The sequence below is a fragment of the Nelusetta ayraudi genome, unplaced genomic scaffold, assembly GCF_046127955.1.
Source record: "Nelusetta ayraudi isolate G7.1 ecotype Tasmania unplaced genomic scaffold, CSIRO-AGI_Nayr_v1 ptg000175l, whole genome shotgun sequence".
Taxonomy (NCBI): Eukaryota; Metazoa; Chordata; class Actinopteri; order Tetraodontiformes; family Monacanthidae; genus Nelusetta; species Nelusetta ayraudi.
The window spans coordinates 1,529,069-1,550,096 of record NW_027466224.1 but is presented as its reverse complement, the minus strand read 5'-3'; the positions used below and the strand labels follow the sequence as shown (position 1 = coordinate 1,550,096).

Genomic DNA, 21,028 nt, shown 5'->3' with positions numbered 1-21,028 from the left:
TATTCATCATTTGGCGAGTCAATGAAATGTGTCATCTGCATAGCTCTGAACTTCAAGAGAAAAAATAGAAAATCACATGGCGCCAGTCAAAATGCCATTCCAGTCGTCTCCACCCTCGTCTTCCGATGCCAGCGGGGGGGGGGGCGACAAAAACAATCTCAGGAACGTCAAGCGTCGTCGCCATTAACGAGGGATGGCGAGCGAATAGATTTTTCCCTCGTCGTCGTGTCTTGGTGTCTCCTGCAGCAGATCCAGGAAGCCGTTCCTCCGTTATTTTAACTGTTCTGCTCCAAAGGAAACTGAGGAGACACTCACAAGACCCGTCTCCACTCCTCCTCTCCTCCACTCCCCCTCTCTTCCTCTCCTCCACTCCTCCTCTCCTCCTCTCCTCCTTTCCTCCTTTGCTCCTCTCCTCCTCTCCTCCTCTCCTCCACTCCTCCACTCCTCTCCTCTACTCCTCCTCTCCTCCTCCCCTCCACTCCTCTCCTCTCCTCTCCTCCACTCTTCCACTCCTCCTCTCCTCCACTCCTCCTCCTCTACTCCTCCTCTACTCCTCTCCTCCACTCTCCTCTCCTCCTCTCCTCTACTCTCCTCTCCTCCACTCCTCCTCTCCTCCACCCCTCCACTCTCCTCTCCTCCAGTCCTCTCCTCCTCTCCTCCACTCCTCTCCTCCTCTCCTCCTCTCCTCTCCTCCACCCCTCCTCTCCTCCTCTCCTCCTCTCCTCCTCTCCTCCACTCTCCTCTCCTCTACTCCTCCTCTCCTCTCCTCCACCCCTCCTCTCCTCCACTCCTCCTCTCCTCTCCTCCACCCCTCCTCTCCTCCTCTCCTCTACTCCTCCTCTCCTCTACTCCTCCTCTCCTCCACACCTCCTCTCCTCCACTCCTCCACTCTGTGATGGAGGGAGAAGCTGGTTCAGCCGACATCAATAGAGTCGAGTCCATCAGCGGATTAGCGGCCAAAATCAAAGTGTCACAGAGCCTCTGGAACGAGCCAGATTAGGAAGCCTCATCTCCGCCTCTAGGGGGAGACAGACAGACAGGCAGACAGACAGACAGACAGGAGGTGTGTTTCGGTTTCAGGCAGTGTTTCTCAACTGGCGGGTCGCGGCCCAAAAGTGGGTGGCAGAGCTGTTTTGATTGGGTCGCAGCCTTGTGGGCAGTTTATTATTATTATTATTATTATCATTATTTTGAATAAAATATGTATATTTTTAAAGAAAATGTTGAGCATTTATTATTTTTGCAGGATTCAATTCAAGGATTTCAATATTTTATTTCCTGGACCTGATAGAAAGCCGCCTGGTGTTTTTAATTAAAAAGCATTTTCATTCTTTTGCTGCTGCCGTAATTCTACAAATCCCCCCCCCCCCCCAGTGTGGGATTAATGAAAGGCTTCCACTCTATTATGTTATCATTCTCTATTTTTATACTGTATTCTTCCACGTGCTGAGCACCACTTGGTAAAAGGAAGGAGGTTAAGAAGGAAGCGAAGGGGCAAAGTGCTGGCGACCACTTCCTGTTGGCTGTGAAGTGTTGTGTTGTTGTTGTTGTTGTTTGTGTAACTAACAGACTCACCCAGCTGCACTGCAGCAGCTGCCGTCTCCACTAAAAACACATGTAACGCCCTTGTTTCCCTCCTTCCCCACTCTGTGTCTCTGTGCTGATGATCCTTGTCGTTCTGACCTACAATTATTATTATTATTATTATTATTATTATTATTATTATTATTACAGTTATAATTTTTTCCCCCCGTTTTTAATCAATGCGTTTTTTTCCCAATCTCTTCTGTTATCATTCACCAGACAAAAAGGCGGGAAACGTGTGAGGCCACACACACAAAGAGGATTAAAACTGCCCGGGATTCGCTGAGCAAGGAGCTCTGAGCCCCCCCCCCCCCCCCCCCCCCGCCCCCCGACCCTCGACCCACCAACCCACCCCTCCACCCCTCCGCAGCCCCTCCCCCTCCTCCAGCCGCCCCTCCCTCTCCAGAGAAAAACACACGTTAGCAGATGGACGAGAGAGAGAGAGAGAGAGAGAGAGAGAGAGAGAGAGAGAGAGAACGAGGGCAGCGGAGATGCAAGATGCAATTCCAGTAGACGAGAAAATGAAAATAATCACTCGAAAAGCAATAATTCAAGCCCCTCCCCCCCGTCCTCGCCAGCCACCCCCCCCACCCTCACCCCCACCCCCACCCCCATCCCCCCTCCCCCGACATGACGCACAAAGACGCGCATGTCCACTGTGTTTTTATTTTTTACCATCCGCTCGTCTATGAGATTTTCTATATTGTCTACGAGAGGAGAGAGAGAGGAACTGCAGCAGTGAAACAAAGGAAAAAAAGAAAGGAAAAAAGAAAAAAAAAAACATCCCCTTCCCACCCTCCCCCCCTCCCCTCCCCTTCCCTTCCCAAACCCCCCCCCCCCGACTCTGCTCTCTGCCTCTGCCAAGCCCTGATTGGCCGATCAAAAGAACAAAAAAAAAAGAATAGAAGGAAAAAAAAGACTTAGTTTTATATCGATGGCCATCTTGTTTTGTAGTCCCCCCCCCCCGATCACCCCCCCTCCCCCTCCCTTGCCCCGACCTGAACACATCCATTCCCAGTAGATATGTGAACAGTACAGCAGGACCATGACGCTACAGTATATAAACTGCCCTGAGGACTGCCGACCCCCCCCGCCCCCCACCTCGCCCCCCTGCCGACCCCCCTCTCACCCCCCCCCCCCCCCCACTGACACTGTACCGTCTCCAGCTCTCTCTCTGTGTTCATGTTTTTAGACTCTTATATTGTGTACATGAATTGAATGAAAAAAAAAGAAAAGGAAAAAAATCCATCGTTCATTATTGAAAAAAAAAAAAAAAGGTCTAAATGTTTTTTTTTGGTTTGTTTTTGTTTGTTTTCTCCTCCCCTCCCCTCACCCCCCCCCCCCCTTACCCCCCCGTTCGGTTTAATTATTATTATTATCTTACTTGTTTTGTTTTTCTAAAAAAAAAACAACAAAAAACAACACATCTCCTCACTGTTAATGCAGTCTGACAATATGCTGTAATTAATAATAATAATCATAATGATGATAATAATAATAATAATAATGATAATAATGATGATGATGATGATGATGATAATAATAACGATAATGATTATGATGTTTTTTTTTTGTTGGTCCAAGGTTTCACATGTCCAGTAGCAAATTGTCACGGAAAAAAAAATAGTACAACAATAAAGACTAAAAATCTAACAACTAAAACTGCAAGTCACTGTGGGCTCATTGTCTTCTCTTTTTCTTACTTCCTGTTTCTATTTGTACCCAGGGATGAGTGAAGCGTTTCGAGGCAGGTGGGGGCTGAGGGTGGTGGTGGTGGTGGGGGAGGCGGGGCCTCGCACCATTGGCTGCTCATTAATCTGCGTATTGATAATCTCATCCCTTTACGTAATGGGCAGCGGAATAATAATGCCCAGATTTCTTTGTATTAGAAGCAGATTGGTGTGTATTACCGGGCTCCTGCAGAGGGGGGTTAGGGGGCGGGTGAGATGGAGGAAGGGGGTGGAGGAGGGGGCGGGGTCCATATGCCCTCGTACCGATGCTGAACTCTGGGAGAAAAGTAGAGAAGTCCTTTTTAGTGCTCGACTGCAAAATGCTGATTTCATCCTAATTGATAAAAAGAAACGGAGGTGGAGGAACGATCCAGTCGAAGGAACGATGAGGTCATTTTAAAGGTCACGTGTGTAGTATTTGGTGGTAAGAGGAGGAGGAGGATCTTAAGTTGCTTCTTCACTGCAAGGTTTCCAGTGGAGTCCTTCTGTCAGCGCTGGCACAGTGAAAGGTTTTAAGAAGAAACAGCAACATCCAGTGGTTGAATTGTGCATTGCTTCACTCTCCCTGCCCTCTCCTGAGTTTGCCGGGGAACTACGGTGGCCCTGCACACCCAAACACGGATACCTCGTCCACTTTCTTCTTCTTCTTCTTCTTCTTCTTCCAAATTGTACCTCAAGGATACTTTGCCAACAAAAATCTGTGTGCGACCCTCAGAAGGTGTGTGTGCCATCGCAGCAGCAGCGGCAGCAGCAGCAGCAGCAGCAGCAGCAAGAAGACACGGCGAGCCGCCTGTTCACTGTGTGGTGACTATAATTCCCGACTGTCGGTTGAAATCAGCAGCATACTGTCTTGCTGTTGGGCCAAATCTCTGGGATTATGTTATTACAGCCTTAATACCAGAGTACAGTAGCTGCAAACACACACACACACACACACACACACACACACACGTTTTGAATAGACGTGAGGAGGGAGGGCCTTAATAGCAGTTGTGATGCTAACAGTGATGAAATCAAATGAAATGAACTCAGCAATGGAAACACAAGGCTAATAACAAACAATCGTATCTACTGCGGTTACCCCCCAACCCCCCACACCCCCCCACCCCTTGCCCACAAGCCCCTCCCTCACCTCACCCCTCCCACTCCGGATTTTCCTTTAATTGGGTTACACTTCAGGTCAAAGGCATGGAAGAAGCAGAACAGATGGATTACATAGAGGATTATAACGTATAGACAGCAGCTGCTAAATATAGTGCACACACACACACACACACACACACACACACACACACACACACACACACATACACACACCTCCATATGCCAGTCAGTCAGTCAGTCAGTCAGTCAGTCAGTCAGTCGTACCGGGCGAGCGTCTGTGGCCAGATTAGAGGTCACCAGGACTTCAGTGACCCGGGACTCGAGGTGCTGATCAGCGTCTTCAGACCCGACAGCTGGAACAGTTGTGGTTTCTGTAGCTGACAGGGAGTTAAAGGACCGGGAGTTGGGGACTGGAACCATTCCAAGCTGAAGAGGTGTCTTGTCTCCTGGGATAATGTTTCCATTATTTAAATAATAATATTACTTAAAGAGACAGCGTAGTGGTTGGTTTGTGACATGTGACCAGACTGTCAATGGTCCAGTAACTCATTCAACTCAAATCTGTTGAATTAACCGGAGACGCACTGATACCGATATCAGTATCGGGTATCGGTACCGATACCGGGGTTGAGTGCCAATCCACAACACTATCACCAGCAAAAAGAAAAACAAATTCAAATAACAAGAAATCACTTTGTAAAAAAGAGGAAACAGGAAGAAGTTCTCTAAACCTCTCTAGGCCATCTGCTTTCAATATTTACCGCAAAAAATAAAAATAACTCTACTAGTTCTTGTAAAATATATGCCGATACCACGACACCACTTGTATCTGTATGGAAATGACAAATTAGTTAAATTTGTGTTTTCTGAGGAATGTTGTTCAAAATGCAGAACATCTGCAGGAAGGAAAAAAAAAATCAGAGAGTCATTTTTTTAAAAATATGCAATGACCTTATTAAGTATTTGGTGTCGGTATCGGTGAGTACTGAACGGCAGGTGCTGGTACTGCCGTTAAAGACAAGCACACGCTGCCCCTCCCTCCTGCTGATCAGCCTGATCCTGCACTCACTTTCCAACAGGTGTGGCTGTGCACTCATCAGGCACCTATAAAGAGGGGGCGTGGCCTACAGCTCAGGTGTGGCTCTTGCTGTTTCTCAGTCTGGCTGCAGCAGTAACCGGCTATACGTGGCCTCCTCCTCCTCCTCCCCCTCCTCGTCCTAGCAGACCAACCTGTGCAAAGACGGAGCTCCTTGGAGAAGAAGCAACTCCATGAGGCCCAGAGTTTTGTTTTTTTTGTTTTTTTTTCTGGCTGCTTGTCGGCTTATTTGACAAAAATTCCGCCCGACCGATAAAATGAATTATTTAATTTGTTGTGGGTTTTTTTTTTATCATTCAGGTGTAATTTATTTACAACGCAGACAGCGCAGCACTTTGCATCTCCTAAAAACAGAACTGGTGACGTCTCTCCTCACAATCCAACTGCATCAGCGTCGAAGCTGCAGCGGCCACAGCCAGCGGCTTTGGAACGGTCTGAAAGTCCTCCAGGAAGAACCAGGATGAACAAATGGTTCCTTCTTTTCCTCCCGGTTAAATAAAGTAGCGTGTTAAACGCAGCAGGTGAGACGACGGGCAGTCGGACAAACGGCAACACCAAGATCAGATTCATTGAGAGCAAAGCCAACGGCGCTCTGTCGTCTCCAGAACCTCACACTGGACCTTTAATGTTCACAACTCCATGTGAATATATATGCACTGTTGAGTGGATGTGGCTTTGTGCAGCAGTGGGACAAAATTTCCACTGTAACACGTTTTGAAAATAATTGCTGTTGTCTTCTGTTTGTGTTTCCTGTTTTATTTTGGTAGTGTCGTCTCCGTGTTTTTTTTCCTGTGATTTACTTCTTGTTTGATTTTGTTCACCTGTGTCTCGTTGTCTCAGCTGCTCTTGATGGTTCTCACCTGTGTTGCCCTGCAGCTCTGGTAGGAGGAGTCCTTGTGTCCCTCTGTCCATGTGGGCGCAGTGGTTGCTTTTCTTCCCACTGAGGTTTCAGTTCTGTTCTGAGGGGTGTTGTTTTTTTTTTTGTTCCCATCATGTTTTTCTTGACCTGCGTTGTCTGGTTTCTTTTTCCAAGTCTCCCGTTTCTTGTTTCTGTTGACTTTTTTTTTTTTTTTTTTTAACCTTTACCTTTTTTTTGTCCCACAAACCTGAGTTGTTGTCTGCGTTCGCTGTCCGGGCTTCACCTCACATGACCGATGCATCTTATTGGTAGCTTAGCAACTGGGGTGAAATATGCATTGCCACGTGTGTTTAAAATCAATGCATCTTGGTGGTTGCATTGGAAGACGGGCCCTTAACAACAATAATATTGATGATAATAATAATGATGATAATGCACCAGGAGCATCTTGCTTGCTTTTTGAAATCCGCTGGAGAACGTTGAGAGTCCGAGATGAAGAGAAGACCAGGACCAGGACCAAGACAGAGGCTGAGAGCAGATCAGTGGTTTAATACAGTGGGAGTGGTTGGATTTTCTATTGGCAATGTTATTGGTTTTTTCATTTAGACTTTTCAGTCATTATTTCTGACACAAGGTGGCAGCAGTTGGCAAACGCACACACGTATATTGGGGCGTTAAGGTGAGAGGCACAGGAAGTGGGAGGGCACAATGTTTTCCAACTGACCTGAGACAGCAGGAAGCTGCGTTTTCAGAGAGTCGCTTTAATTCTGGACGAGAGAAACCAAAAAAAAATAAAATAAAATGGGCTGGGCCTTCTGTCACGAGAGGCGACTGACTCACACCGCCGTCAAACACGTTTGACCCGAAAACAGTTTGCTGTGTGTGTGTGTGTGTGTGTGTGTGATGGACGTCTGAGCCTCTGACGCTCCCAGTGGGATCCAGCAGAGGCTTCCTGCCGGCTGCTGAGGGAGTGACGGCAGTTGGCCAGCAGGGGGCCAGATAGTGGCCTTGACGCCTGCAGGCTGAACCAGATGATGATGACGTATGGAGCGTTTACCCCCACTTTGACTCGCCATTGTTCGCCGCTAAAAGGCTGGAAAACGCCGCACGGTCTGCACATCCATGGAGGCTGACCATCGTGTCCTCGTGAACCCGAAGAAGTTGAAGAGTTCTGTCCTCAGGTCTCCCAGGATGTCACACAGCGGCTTCAGAGTTACTAAAGCATGAAGAACAGGGCGAGTGTGGCTCAGTAGGTAGAGCCGCTTGTCCATAGGCCGAGAGGTTGGCGGTTCAAATCCCGCTCCATCCCAGGCTGTCGCTGTGTCCTCGGGCGAGACACTGAACGCACGTTGCCTGGTACCAGAGGGATGTGTAAATAGTGAGGAATGAATTTCTTGGAATAAGTTGGAAAAAGAAACACAGTCCACGTGAGATCCAGAACTTTCCTTTTCAAATATTTTTAATCGATCCAAATGACACCGGAACCAAACAGAAAACCGTTACTCCACCAACTTCACAACTGAAAAAACAAAAAACAAAATGAAAAGACGACAACAAGAAAGGCCTTTTTTCTTTTTTTCTTTTTTTCAAACACAATTTTCCTCTTTTCCAAGGTGTCCAAACTTTGGTCGTCTATTTGAAAGAATTCCAAACTCAGAATTCCGAACCGAGGCCACCTCACGGGGGGGTGGGGCGGGGGGCTGTCAGACGTGTTGCACGGGGTGACGGGGCAGGTGAAGACTGAAACAAACGGCCTCCTCTCTTCTCTTCGTGGAGACCCTTGTTAAAGTCACACTGGTCAAAATATACTGCGTAGAAATATAAATACAAACAGGCAATACAAAATAAAAGGGACTCTGCGCCGCCGCGGCCGTGTTTTGCTCCCATTTTATGTACAAATCAAGGCTTACAAAGCTCATAATGTCCGGGATCAGGTCACACCGCGTCGCATTCCCCCCTGCCTCCACCAGAGGGCGTCTGCTCGGTGCGATGATGTGTGTATACATATATATATATGTATATATATATATATATATATGTGTAAAAAAAAAAATCTCTATTGTCTTTCTATGTGTATCTGTTTTCCCTGTCTGCGCCCTCCTCTGATCCTCCATCACTCCATCACTCCATCTTGGACATCTCGAACATGGTCGTCTGGGTTTCCTGCAACACACACAAGCAACACAAGCGCAGCAGCGACACATTAATCAGCTGATTAGTGCGACACTTCCTGTCTCTCACCGTCTCTGCAACAAAACAAAGTGTTTGGCGGCTTTGTGCTTTGTACAAAACCCCATAAAAAAAAACACAAACGGCGAAGACGAACAATTCCCAGCAAATTGCATTTTGTCGTCTTTTACGTGAGAAGAAAAAAAAAGGAATTTATTAGTAGTTGGTAGTTATCGTATTCTTGATAACAATAAACAAAGGTTATATTATTCTATCAAAATGAGATCCGGGCTCCATTTTCACGGCTGTACTGTCCAAAGACTTTTGTCCACTCCTCTGCTTCTCCAGCAGTGTTTTCAGCTTCGAGCTGCTGAGAAGCACAGAGTCTTTGGCTTCCAGCGAGCCACGCTGACGCTGCGCTCAGACAGACAGGCCGGGGGAGCCAGAGAGGATTGTGGGATTGCGGACTGGCTGCTGGCCTCCCAGTGGAGGCCACTGAGGTTGCGTGTGTGAAGGTTCCTCACCAGGTTTGGAGAGGCTGGGACAAGAAGTTTGGTTTGGGTGGGACTCCCACAGGTTAAGCTTCTACCACTGAAAAGCTTCTCTGGGGGAAAATGTTTATCTTTGTTTTTGAAAAATATGTAGATGCACAAATTACTATTCTCCAATTTCCAAAACATTGGAAACGATTCAAATCCATGGAATTCTCTTTGTAATCATGGCCAATCCAATCATTTGTCATCAGAGATATGGGAAGATTTATTCCTGATTTCCTTCTGAAAACAAGTTATTACATCATCTGATCTGCCCTGAGGACGGAGTGGGTGGGTGTGTGTGTGTGTGTGGGGGGGGGTCACTTCTCTTTTCATCTGCGGAGATTTATTACATTACAATTCACTTCCACAGAGGAACAGATGAGAAACAAGCACATGGTAAATGTATTACACATGGGATTATAATCCCAGGTCCTCCTCTTCCTGCTGATCCTTCCTCACACACACACACACACACACACTCTTCACTACATTCAGCACTTCCTCATTTCTATGGATTGTGCAGCATGTTATGTAAGAAACTTTGATCTTTAAATAGACTAATTTTGCAAAAGGAAAACACGGCTCAAGTATTTAAAAAAAAAAAAAAAAAAAGATCAAAATTCAGTTTGTCGGCTACAAAAAGGTCCCAAACCTTTTCTACGGAAGCGCATTGCTGCCACCCTAGAAAAAAAAAAAACGGCTCAGTATCACATTATAACGCGATAGTTTCAGGTTTTTTATAACATGATACTGAACCGTTTTTTTTTTTTTTTTTCTCTAGGGTGGCAGCAATGCGCTTCCGTAATTTTCCCATCTGATCCAAAATGAAGGTCCAAACAGCATCAGACTCACCTCATCAGAGTCCAGCAGGGGGGGCAGTGCACTGTGAGGATCAACACAGACACATTGTTACAACATCGTCATCATCAGACGCAGGGGTTTGGATCTGCTACTGGTGACTGTTACCACTCACACGTCTGCCATGGAGGAGGGGATGTTCTCCTCCACCCACTTCAGATCTTCATCCTGCAAGAGGAACATCACACTGGCTTTGAGGGATCTCTGACTGAAGAGGTGAATGACAAAGCAAGACGTGGCGCTGGCGGTCACTCACCACTCTGTTGGCTTTGGCCGAACCGTTGGTCTCATTCTTGCCGCCTCTCATTTTCATTCCCTCTGGAGACACACACATGAGAAGAACACACAACACCAGAGTCACCAGAGTCAGCAGGTTGAGTCTTGGACAGCCGGGTCGTTAAAGGTCCTTGACAACATCAAATATGTGGATTCATGTGGCAAAAGGAAAAGAAATGTTCGACGCCTCAACATGTTGGGCTCTATATTTGATATGAAGGGCGGCTCTTCTAGATCATCTCCAATATGAAACTGCTTTTATGTTTCATCCATATTCCAGATGTGTTCATTCACGGTGTTGCCGCCTCCAGTGACAATGGAAGCAGTGTAGTGGTGGTGTACATCACACTGTCCGTAGATCGATAAGTCTGCGTGACAGTGGCCCTGAATGCAAAGCGCTCTGTCAGACGGACTTCCTCCGAAAACGTGACCCACTGGACCGTGAAGGCAGTGCCGACGCAGGAAGGTGAGAAGAGTGAGGATGGTTACCCACCGAAAGCTTCGTTCACCATGGGCTCCTTCTCCTCGTCCTCGCTCTCCTCGTCCAGCAGGGGGCTGAAAGCGTATCTGGAGCACAAGAGACAGACGGGGCTCAGCAGAAGGGACAGGACGGCTGCCGGAAGCCACTCAAACCTCCTGCGTCTTCACCTCTGGTTGCTGGCGGAGGGTCGCCACAGGAACATGATGACCAGCAGGATGAGGGAAAAGAGGAAGCGCCAGAATGCGTCGTCGATCCACATCTCCCTCCAGTCCTGGAGACGCAAAAAGAAATAAAATCAAAAATACTTCAAACGAAGGAGGTGGAGGAGGAGGAGGAGGAGGAGGAGGAGAAGAAGGAGAAGAAGGAGAAGAAGGAAGAAGAAGAAGAAGAAGAAGAAGAAGAAGGGATGGAGACTAAATGTGCGACAATCAAAAGAACTCACGGATTGACATTTGTTCATTCGGAAGGTCTTGGTTGTCCAGATGATGAAGATGATGGAGGCTGAATCAGATACAAAGACGCTTCAGAACGCTTCAGAACACAACACAACACAACACAACACAAGGACTTTTTATTGCTGCAACTCCTCAATGAAAGGTCGGCGGCGGCGGCGGCAGCGGCGGGCACCTATGACGGCGAAGATGAGCGTGTTGGTGAAGTGCCTGTAGAGGGAGAGCTTGACCACGTTCCTCCTCAGCCTCAGGAGCTTCATGGTCTGGGCCAGACTCACAAAGATGTGAGCGCACAGTCAAGGAACACAAACGACACACAACAAACATCTCACGTTCTGAAGAACCAAAGGCAGAACCTCCACCTGGGAGAGTTATGCAGTATGAATGTGTTTCTGTTGTGTACTTATACACAATGTGAGGCATCAGGTTCAACGCAAGAGGGGAAAGTCCAAGAAGAACCTGCAGATTCTGGCACCGTAAAGCAGTGATGTCCCGAGTCGGCTAATATTATTCTTTTTTATGTTTGCAAAACTTTTCAGGCATAAAATTGTGAAGCAGAAATGAAAAAAAAAAAAAAAAAAAGGCACCAAAATAAGATCCAGCGCTCAAAACAAAGCTGGCAAAGGGGAGAGGCAGTAGTGGATATCCACCAGCAGAGGGTAGAGTCGAGCACAGCCAGAGGAATAGCAGCCAGGAGAACTACATCATCTTCAGCCTACAGACACAGAGAAGAGGAGGAGGAGGAGGAAGGGGAGGAGGAGGAGGAGGAGGAGAAGGTGGGAAATGTTTCAGGTGAGACGGCGGTCGGGAGAACAGAAGGAGCAGGAGGTGCAAAGAAGCTCGGCAGGAGGACTGACGGAGGTCCAGGACTGACGGAGGTCCAGGAAGGAGGACAAGACGAGACGCACTCGGCTGGAGATCACTGTGTTGTTCCAGTGGACACACACACACACACACACACACACACACACACACACACACACACACACAGTGCACTGTGGTGCAGTCTGGACTGTGACGAGCACTAAATAATGAGCAGCCCTGTTCTAGACCCTCTGAGTGCCGTGCAGTGCAGTGAGCTCAGGAGTCAACAGCTGCTGGAACGGACGCAGGAGCCATTTCAACTCTTTGCTGATCAATGTCGAGCTGATGACGTGAGTGTGACTCCTAGTGGTGGGTCCAGGAACTACATGTTGACTGGTTTGATCATATTACTGTTGTCCATGGCCGTGATTTATATAAGGGTCAATGATATCAAAAGAGTTGCATTGCGACTACTGTCTGTTGTACAAACTTCATTTAGTTGATAAGTTTGTATTTTTATTTGAGTCTTGGGGGTTCATACTGCTGCCTTGCCCTTTCCCAACATGAGCAATATTACTGTCTTGTATATTATTCTTACCTTGCTGTTTTTTTTATTTTTAATTTATTTTAATTATTTGTGTGTGTGTGTGTGTGTGTGTGTGTGTGTGTGTGTGTGTGTGTGTGTGCACTCTAGGCCTCCCTGGTGACATTGGTGTACACACATTCATGTTTACATCCAAGTATAGCAGTGAAAAAGGATATCCACCAGACAATACAGGAGTCAGTGAGGGCCAGCACTATGTCACACAATATAGTACTACTGGTGTGGTCACTGCGGTCCTACAGAGAGACAAAGGTTAGACGCGTGCGCGCGCGCACACACACACACACACACACACACACACACACACACACACACACACACACACACACACACACACACACACACACACACAGCTGAGCCAGCCCAGTGTGGGAAGCGGCAGGAGATGCTCATTGATTCCCTGCTCCTTGATCAGAGCAGCGGCTCTCAAACTGGTGGGCGGAGTCTCAGTCTGTTCCTCACCGTGGCGTCGCAACCCAAACTCATTCCGTGAAAATAAAACCCCACTTTCTGTCAGGTCCAAACTGTTGACTGCTGTTGTAAAAAATATATATCTTAAAATCCCAAGAGCTGCGACAGCAGCAGCAGCAGCAGTGCGACCCACTTTTGGGTCGTGACCCACCAGTTGAGAAACACTGTGTGAAGGCACACTGTCTAAAACGGACTGCGCCGGTGATCCTGGCCGGGCAGCCATCGGACCTCAGCGCAGCAACTCACCGCGTTGACTCGCAGGGTTCCCTCGATGAAGGAGAAGATCATGTAGAGCAGACCCACGCCCACCACTCTGTGCAGCAGCGCTCCCAGTCTGGGCCTGCGACGGCACGGAGCACAAATCAAAATAGGTCTCTCAAATTGGGAGGCAAGAGGAAGCGCTTCCTTTTCAAAGGTGGACCCGCTTACTTGACGATGCCGTAGCCCAGACTGGCGATGATGACCAGGACCCTGGCCAGGGTTCTCTTCACAGCGGAGAGAACCTCGGCAAACAACACCGCCCCCTTGACTGCAGGAGGAGGAGGGGGAGGAGGAGGAGAAGAAGATTTTGATAAAATAACATTTACTGCCGCTCTCATTTACATTAATCAATCAAACTAAATAAATAAGTAAATAAATATATAAATAAAAAATAATTTCCTTGTTTGTTTTTTTTACACAAGCATGTCACTAAACAATAATTCCCCCTCTGAGAAGAAGAAGAAGATTTTGATTTTTGAAAAATAACATTTATTTGCCGCTCTCAGGAAGAAGAAGAAGAAGAGGATGAGGAAGAGGAAGAGGCAGAAGAAAGGCTTTGGCCCGGTGACAGAACTTCCCCTCCAACAGAGCCAAGGCTTCAGCGCCAGCCCCTCCTACCTGACGAGCCATCGTAGGTGATGCTCTGGAACTCGGCGTAGTACACGGCTTTCTCCAGCATGCCCAGGAAGATGACTCCTCCGATCCAGAACTGGATCCTGAGCAGGTCCCTCCAGTAGCAGGCCGACAGCAGCAGCCAGAGCATGGCCAGCAGCACGTAGACGATGCACATCACCATGTAGAACTGCAGGCAACAGCAGGACAGCAAAATCATCTGAGGAATCTGATTCACTTCCAACATGAGGAAAAAGATGGAATTATTTGTACAAACAAAAGAAAGAATTATACTGAAAAACAAAACTATTCTGCAGTTAGTAGCAAAATATTAACGCGGATATCCATATAAATACATGATATATACACATACATACTGCATAACTATTCCCATAAATATATACAGGGATAGTTGTGTAGTTTGAAAAGAGCCACTCTGAGTGAGTGAGTGAGTGAGTGTGTGTGTGTGTGTGTGTGTGTGTGTGTGTGTGTGTGTGTGTGCGTGCTCACCACCATCAGAGGCCACTCTGAGGCTGAGATGTAGCCATGGGGACCCTTCATGCTGACCTGCACTGTAAAACACACACAGCGCTCGTCACTCTCTACTACTGCAGACACTCAGTAGAGGGACAACACAAACACACAGCGTTTGTCTCATTATCAGCCGTGTGTGCGATGGACTGACGCTGCAGACTCCAGGGGGCGCTGGGCTTGGCGGCGCTGGGCGCTCGGCTCTTGTCTGGGATCACGTTGACGTGCAGGATGAAGATGTGCGGTCCGTCCTCCCAGCTCTGCACCACGGTGTCGTGATGAGCCGCCGCTTCCTGAGGGAGGCCCAGCACAAAGAAGAAGAAGAAGAAGAAGAATCAAAAGAAGAAGAAGAAGAAGAAGAAGAAGTCAGTGAGCTGCTTCTAAAGTGACATTTTATTCTGTGGATATTCCCTCATAATCTCACTTGAAATATATATTTGGATTATCGCGCTGGCCAGCCAGCAGCATTTAAAGCATCTGCCACGTGATCATTATTTTGCCATTCAATGTGGCCCAAACTCAGGTATGGGGGGCCCTTGATTCATTTTTACATAGGTAGGTCCTCACATGACTCCTCTCTATCCTGACACATCACCCAGAGCTCAGTAATCCCTGCAACACTTGGTCCCTGAAGTATCCACGGAGCTTGCTGAGCAACCCTGAATGAATACTGAGCAGTAGTAGTAGCAGTAGCAGTAGCAGTAGTAGCAGTAGCAGTATAGCAGTAGCAGTAGCAGTAGTAGTAGCAGTATAGCAGTAGTAGCAGTAGTAGCAGTAGCAGTTATAGCAGTAGCAGTAGCAGTAGTAGTATAGTAGTAGCAGTAGTAGTAGTAGTATAGTAGTAGCAGTAGCAGTAGTAGCAGTAGTAGTATAGTAGTAGCAGTAGCAGTAGTAGAAGTAGTAGTATAGTAGCAGCAGTAGCAGTAGCAGTAGTAGCAGTAGTAGTATAGTAGTAGCAGTAGCAGCAATAGTATAGTAGTAGCAGTAGCAGTAGCAGTAGTAGCAGTAGCAGTAGTAGAAGTAGTAGTAGTAGCAGTAGCAGTAGTAGCAGTAGTAGTATAGTAGTAGCAGTAGCAGTAGCAGTAGTAGTAGTATAGTAGTAGCAGTAGCAGTAGCAGTAGTAGCAGTAGTAGTATAGTAGTAGCAGTAGCAGTAGCAGTAGCAGTAGTAGTAGCAGTAGCAGTAGCAGTAGCAGTAGCAGCAGTATGACACTGAATGGAACTGACTGTAGAAACGTGTGGATGAGCTTCTTCTGCTGTGAATTTTTCTTTCCATTCTATTAATGTCAAGTTTGCGTGGCAGATTGAGCTACAGAGCTCCAACCTGTTGCACTGACCTTCTGACCAGCGTCCACTTTAACGCTTGAACTGTTGCCCTTGTTTGCTGCATCAGCCTGAAAGACAAACAGCAGCAAGACACAAATAAAGAGAAACCCTAAAAAGTTTGACGTGTATGATAAAAACATTCCTCTGCTCCTGCAGGAGATGATGAGCACCTTTGGTTTGGGAGGCTCCTCCGCTGCTCTCCTCGTCCTATTGGCCGGCACCTCCGCCTTCGTGGTCGCCTGAGAGAGAGCAGAAGAAGCAGCTGTGTCCGAGCGTTTGACTGCTAGTGTCGATGGTTCTGCGTGTGGACTTGCACCGCGGTCTCACCTGCACATCCTGCAGTTCTATCGGCCGCATCTTCTTCTCAAAGTCGTTGATGTTGAACTGCAGCAGCAGGAAGAACAGAAGAGGAGTCAGCCAGGTGGACCAGGACCATCAGGGCCTCTGTTGAGGCCCGGTGGGAACGCGCGCGCTCATTACCGTGTTTGGACTGAGGTTCGGCTGACAGGTGATGGGGGGGTATTGGTAGAAAATGTAGTAGCCGCCGCCCCCTGGTGGCAAGACGTCTTTCGAGCCAAAATAATGCGGTATGCCAATTTTCTGCAGATGTGTGAGAAATGAAAAGCGAGAGGTCAATCTTTATACACACACTTCATATCACAAGTTGCTGTTAATAGCCTGGTCCAGACTGCCAGCCACGAGGCTACTGTTAGCCCATCCAGACTGCCGAGGCTACTGTTAGCCCACCCTCGACTGAAGCCACGAGGCTACTGTTAGCCCATCCAGACTGAAGCCACGAGGCTACTGTTAGCCCACCCTCGACTGAAGCCACGAGGCTACTGTTAGCCCATCCAGACTGCCGAGGCTACTGTTAGCCCACCCTCGACTGAAGCCACGAGGCTACTGTTAGCCCATCCAGACTGAAGCCACGAGGCTACTGTTAGCCCACCCTCGACTGAAGCCACGAGGCTACTGTTAGCCCATCCAGACTGAAGCCACGAGGCTACTGTTAGCCCATCCAGACTGCCGAGGCTACTGTTAGCCCACCCAGACTGAAGCCACGAGGCTACTGTTAGCCCACCCAGACTGAAGCCACGAGGCTACTGTTAGCCCATCCAGACTGCCGAGGCTACTGTTAGCCCATCCAGACTGAAGCCACGAGGCTACTATTAGCCCACCCAGACTGAAGCCACGAGGCTACTGTTAGCCCACCCAGACTGAAGCCACAAAGCTACTGTTAGCCCACCGAGACTGCCAAGGCTACTGTTAGCCAATCCAGACTGCCGAGGCTACTGTTAGCCCACCAAGACTGCCAAGGCTACTGTTAGCCCACCCAGACTGAAGCCACGAGGCTACTGTTGGCCCATCCAGACTACCGAGGCTACTGTTAGCCTACCCAGACTGAAGCCACGAGGCTACTGTTAGCCCATCCAGACTGTGAGCGACACTTCCAAGGTTCACCAGGTTCCACTGTGTCTTCAGCAGAAAGGAGTGTAAGTACACAAGGGTGTGTATCCCTTGGCTTGTGTGGCATGTGGATCATTCAGAGTCCCTTCTCTCTGTCTTTATGCCTCAACAGCAGTCAGCGCACACGTATAAGGAACGTATATATATGTATATAAAATATACATATATATATATATACATACATATATATATATATATATATACATACATATATATATATATATATATATATATATATATATATATATATATGTATATATGTATGTATATATATATATATATATATATATATATATGTATATATGTATGTATATATATATATATATGTATATATGTATGTATATATATATATATATATATATATATATATATATACATACATATATACATATATACATACATATATACATACATATATATATATACATATATATATATATATGTATATATATGTGTATATATAAATTAAAAAATACACTATAATAACTTTATCCTATTATAAAGTTTTCTACTGTTGGTGACTTTAAGGATACACAGTTAAGTCCACACACACACACACACACACACACACACACACACACACACACACACACACACACACACTAGGATGTCTTATCTGGGACGGTAAAACCTGTTCCAGAGCAGCTCAGGCATGTGGCACAGCTCGCCAATCACAGCCGTGCAGCTCTAGTAGAGCACCTGAGTGACTTCACTGCAACACTGTCTTCCATTAACACCTGCTGAATACTACAGGAGGCAAACATGTTGCAGACGTGGCAGTGCGCAGCACACAGTGCGCACACCACCAGTCAAAAGATGGAATGTGTCTCCCTTCGCTTCTTCTTGCCTTACTGTCTACATTGTAGCGACACTGAAGACATGGAATATATATTTTTTTGTTGACTACACGATTCCAAATGTGTTGATTCAGAGTCTTGATGCCTTCAGTGAGAATCTACAGTGTAAACAGTCATCAGAAGGAAAGACACACCAATGAAATGAGAGGGCGTGTCCAACCCTTTGACTGGGAGTCTAGATGATGTCGTGTGGGTCGAAGGTCTAGTGGGTGAAATGTGGCTCGATTTGTGATTTTTGATTTGGTCAAAGCTAAAATCCCATCCACTGGGTTACAGCAAAAATCTACAAAAACTGTCAATTTCTCATGCAGATGCAAAGGAAACTTATTTATAGCAGACCATGTAGCACATGTCAATTCAAATGTTTAATCTTATTTTTCTGTATATACTGACAGATATTTTATTTTTGTCTATATCTTCAGTTAATATAACTCTTGACCTTTTGCACTGCAGATTTTTTGTTGTTGTTGTTGTTGTTGTTGCTGTAATGACGCAAATTTCGAAACTCGAAACGAATGTTTCCAACAAAAATTGCAAATACAATAATCCAAACAGTCACGTCACCAGGATCAATGGACCAATGATCAAACAGTCACCAGGATCAATGGACCAATGGTCAAACAGTCACCAGGATCAATGGACCAATGGTCAAACAGTCGGCCAGAGTGAGGAGTGAGTGAGTGACTCACCAGCATGTTCAGGACCTCATCAGAGCAGCGGGAGCTCCTCAGGTACCAGGAGACATTCAGCTGCACGGGAGCTTCAGCCGTGCACGTCTCCATCAGCGCTGCACACACACACACACACACACACACACACACACACACACACACACACACACACACACACACACACACACACACACACACTTTGGAAGCCATTGCATACCTACAGTATAAAACCTGGTAACAGCCAGTGTGTGTCAGTGATATGATTGGTTTGACGTTGACTGCATCTCTATTCCTGTGACTTTGCTGCTGTATGTGTGTGTGTGTGTGCGTGCGTGTGTCTCTCCGCTCCAGCAGGAAAGTGGGTTTGTTTGGTGAGACTTTACTCACGTTTGATTTGGATGTAGGTGTTGTTGAAGAGAATCTTGGAGAAGTAGAAGTGGTAGCCGAGCTCCTTCAGAGTAGCCTGGGGACAAAGAATAAGAACAAAGATATTCAGTGAGCGATATTAAAGGCATGTTCTTCTGAAATGAACAACAGCGACTTGACAGAACTTGTATCCCTCTGACAGAACACTGTAAATGTTGAAGGGACAAAGTGAGCAAATGTTTGCTCGTTTACACTAAAAAAAGAAACACAGCGACGAAGCGTAGAAATGTTTGCTGCATTGTGCACAGCCTTCTGACTGTTTGACAAAAGAGGAGGAGGAGGAGGAGGAGGAAGAAGAAGCCTTCATTCATCCCACCCACAGTGGGGGAATAAAGGCATAAAGGTCACTTTGAGTTCAACTTGAAGCTGTTTCAGTGCCCTTGAATGATGCTTTTAAACTGGACTGACAATCGGACCACTAACCCTAAATTACAACCATGATAGGAAGCAGAAAATGCAGCTATGTTTCAATCACAAATATCGCCAGTTGACCTTTTAATATGGACCCAAACGAGTTTTGCTTCAACACTGAATAGGAAACAAAGCAAAGCTTAATACTGTACCGTAAGTAGTAGCTTCATATTGCACACATGCGAAATCAAATTTCAAATAAGAAATAAATAAAATACACATGCCTCTTTTTTTATTTGCAGCCTTCTAATTTAAATTTCAACAGTAACCTTTTCACACGGGCTGGTAATAAATGCACACATAAAATAACAACAACAAACCAATGAAGTAACAACAACAACAACAACAACAACAACAACAACATCCTTCAATGAACGTCCTGTCCTGATCGAGAGGCCCAGAATACCAGCAGAGCATTCTGACATTTGTATTATTACCAGCGGGCCAAGTGTTAGCAGGCATTTTGTATTGCCTGGCGGGCCAAATTCGGCCCGCGGGCCAGAGTTTGACACCTATGCCCGCTCGACAAAGGGTGCATAGACTCCTCACTTTGTCCAAAGCCCATGTGCAGTGCAGCAGGTGACTGCCTGGTGGTGACAGGACAGACAGGACACCGGAGTACAAACAACAGTGACTCTGTCACACTGGGTACCACTGCCAAGTCCTTCTAGCGGAACCAATATCCTGCGGCTCGGTAGCTTAACTTAGCCAGCTGACGTTGTTTACATGGGTCTTTTCTGACGCAGTTGGACGAGAATAAATGATATATTTAATTGTTGGATGCTTTCGGTTTGCATGGGAAGACGCGGAGAGGGGATCTGCAACCATAGCCAGCCAGGTGACTCACGTCATCGACGTTCACGATCCATTTCCCCGGTTCGGACACAGCGCTGGCCGGTCCGGTCAGTACCGACAGCAGCAGCAGCAGCGGGACCAGCGCCGAACCCCACCAGCTCGTCTCGGGTCCAGCCGATCCCGACAAGTGCGCCATTATTCAGGCGAGGAGAAGGAGGAAACAAAAAATGCGAGCCAGCAACAACTCGGCATCCGTGACAACTCACAACTCGGAGCAACACTTCCTGCTTCCGGTTGGATGACGCCTTCAGGGGTCAAGTTGAACGTGTAGGAAATTTGCACACAGTGATTTATTTGTATTTGTATTTGTATTTTATTCTAGGGTTGTACGTTCTGTGTGTCGTTTTTTGTGTCAATTTCTTTTAAATAGAAATCAAATATTCTATCAAGTTTTTTTTTTTTTTTTTAATCTGTACTATTTGAATAATACCCTGATAAATCTGTAAAAGTAGTGCTAAGTAGTAGTAGTTTGGAAAGTAGTAGTGCTTTCTGAAGACTATCTCTGTATCCAAGACTTGTTACTGTTTATTGAAAAAGTAAAAGGCCCCTCGAATTGTAAAGCGTTCAAAACAAAATGCTTCGCATTTT

At 46.7% G+C, this 21,028-nt stretch overlaps 1 protein-coding gene across 1 annotated transcript; it reads right to left on the bottom strand.

The window, feature by feature from the left end:
• Window positions 1-7,814: 7,814 nt before the first annotated feature.
• LOC142880931 (transmembrane protein 87A) lies at window positions 7,815-20,664 on the bottom strand. Its single transcript, XM_076014899.1, has 21 exons — window positions 20,433-20,664; window positions 19,136-19,211; window positions 18,767-18,864; window positions 16,234-16,353; window positions 16,081-16,137; window positions 15,924-15,992; window positions 15,765-15,821; window positions 14,583-14,721; window positions 14,408-14,469; window positions 13,904-14,087; window positions 13,454-13,553; window positions 13,271-13,364; window positions 12,712-12,789; window positions 11,321-11,429; window positions 11,136-11,194; window positions 10,861-10,964; window positions 10,706-10,779; window positions 10,193-10,254; window positions 10,052-10,104; window positions 9,931-9,961; window positions 7,815-8,536 (listed from the first exon to the last, which is right to left on the bottom strand). The coding sequence occupies exons 1-21, from the start codon at window positions 20,574-20,576 to the stop codon at window positions 8,495-8,497; spliced, it is 1,812 nt and encodes a 603-aa protein (XP_075871014.1). The 5' UTR covers window positions 20,577-20,664; the 3' UTR covers window positions 7,815-8,494.
• Window positions 20,665-21,028: the final 364 nt, after the last annotated feature.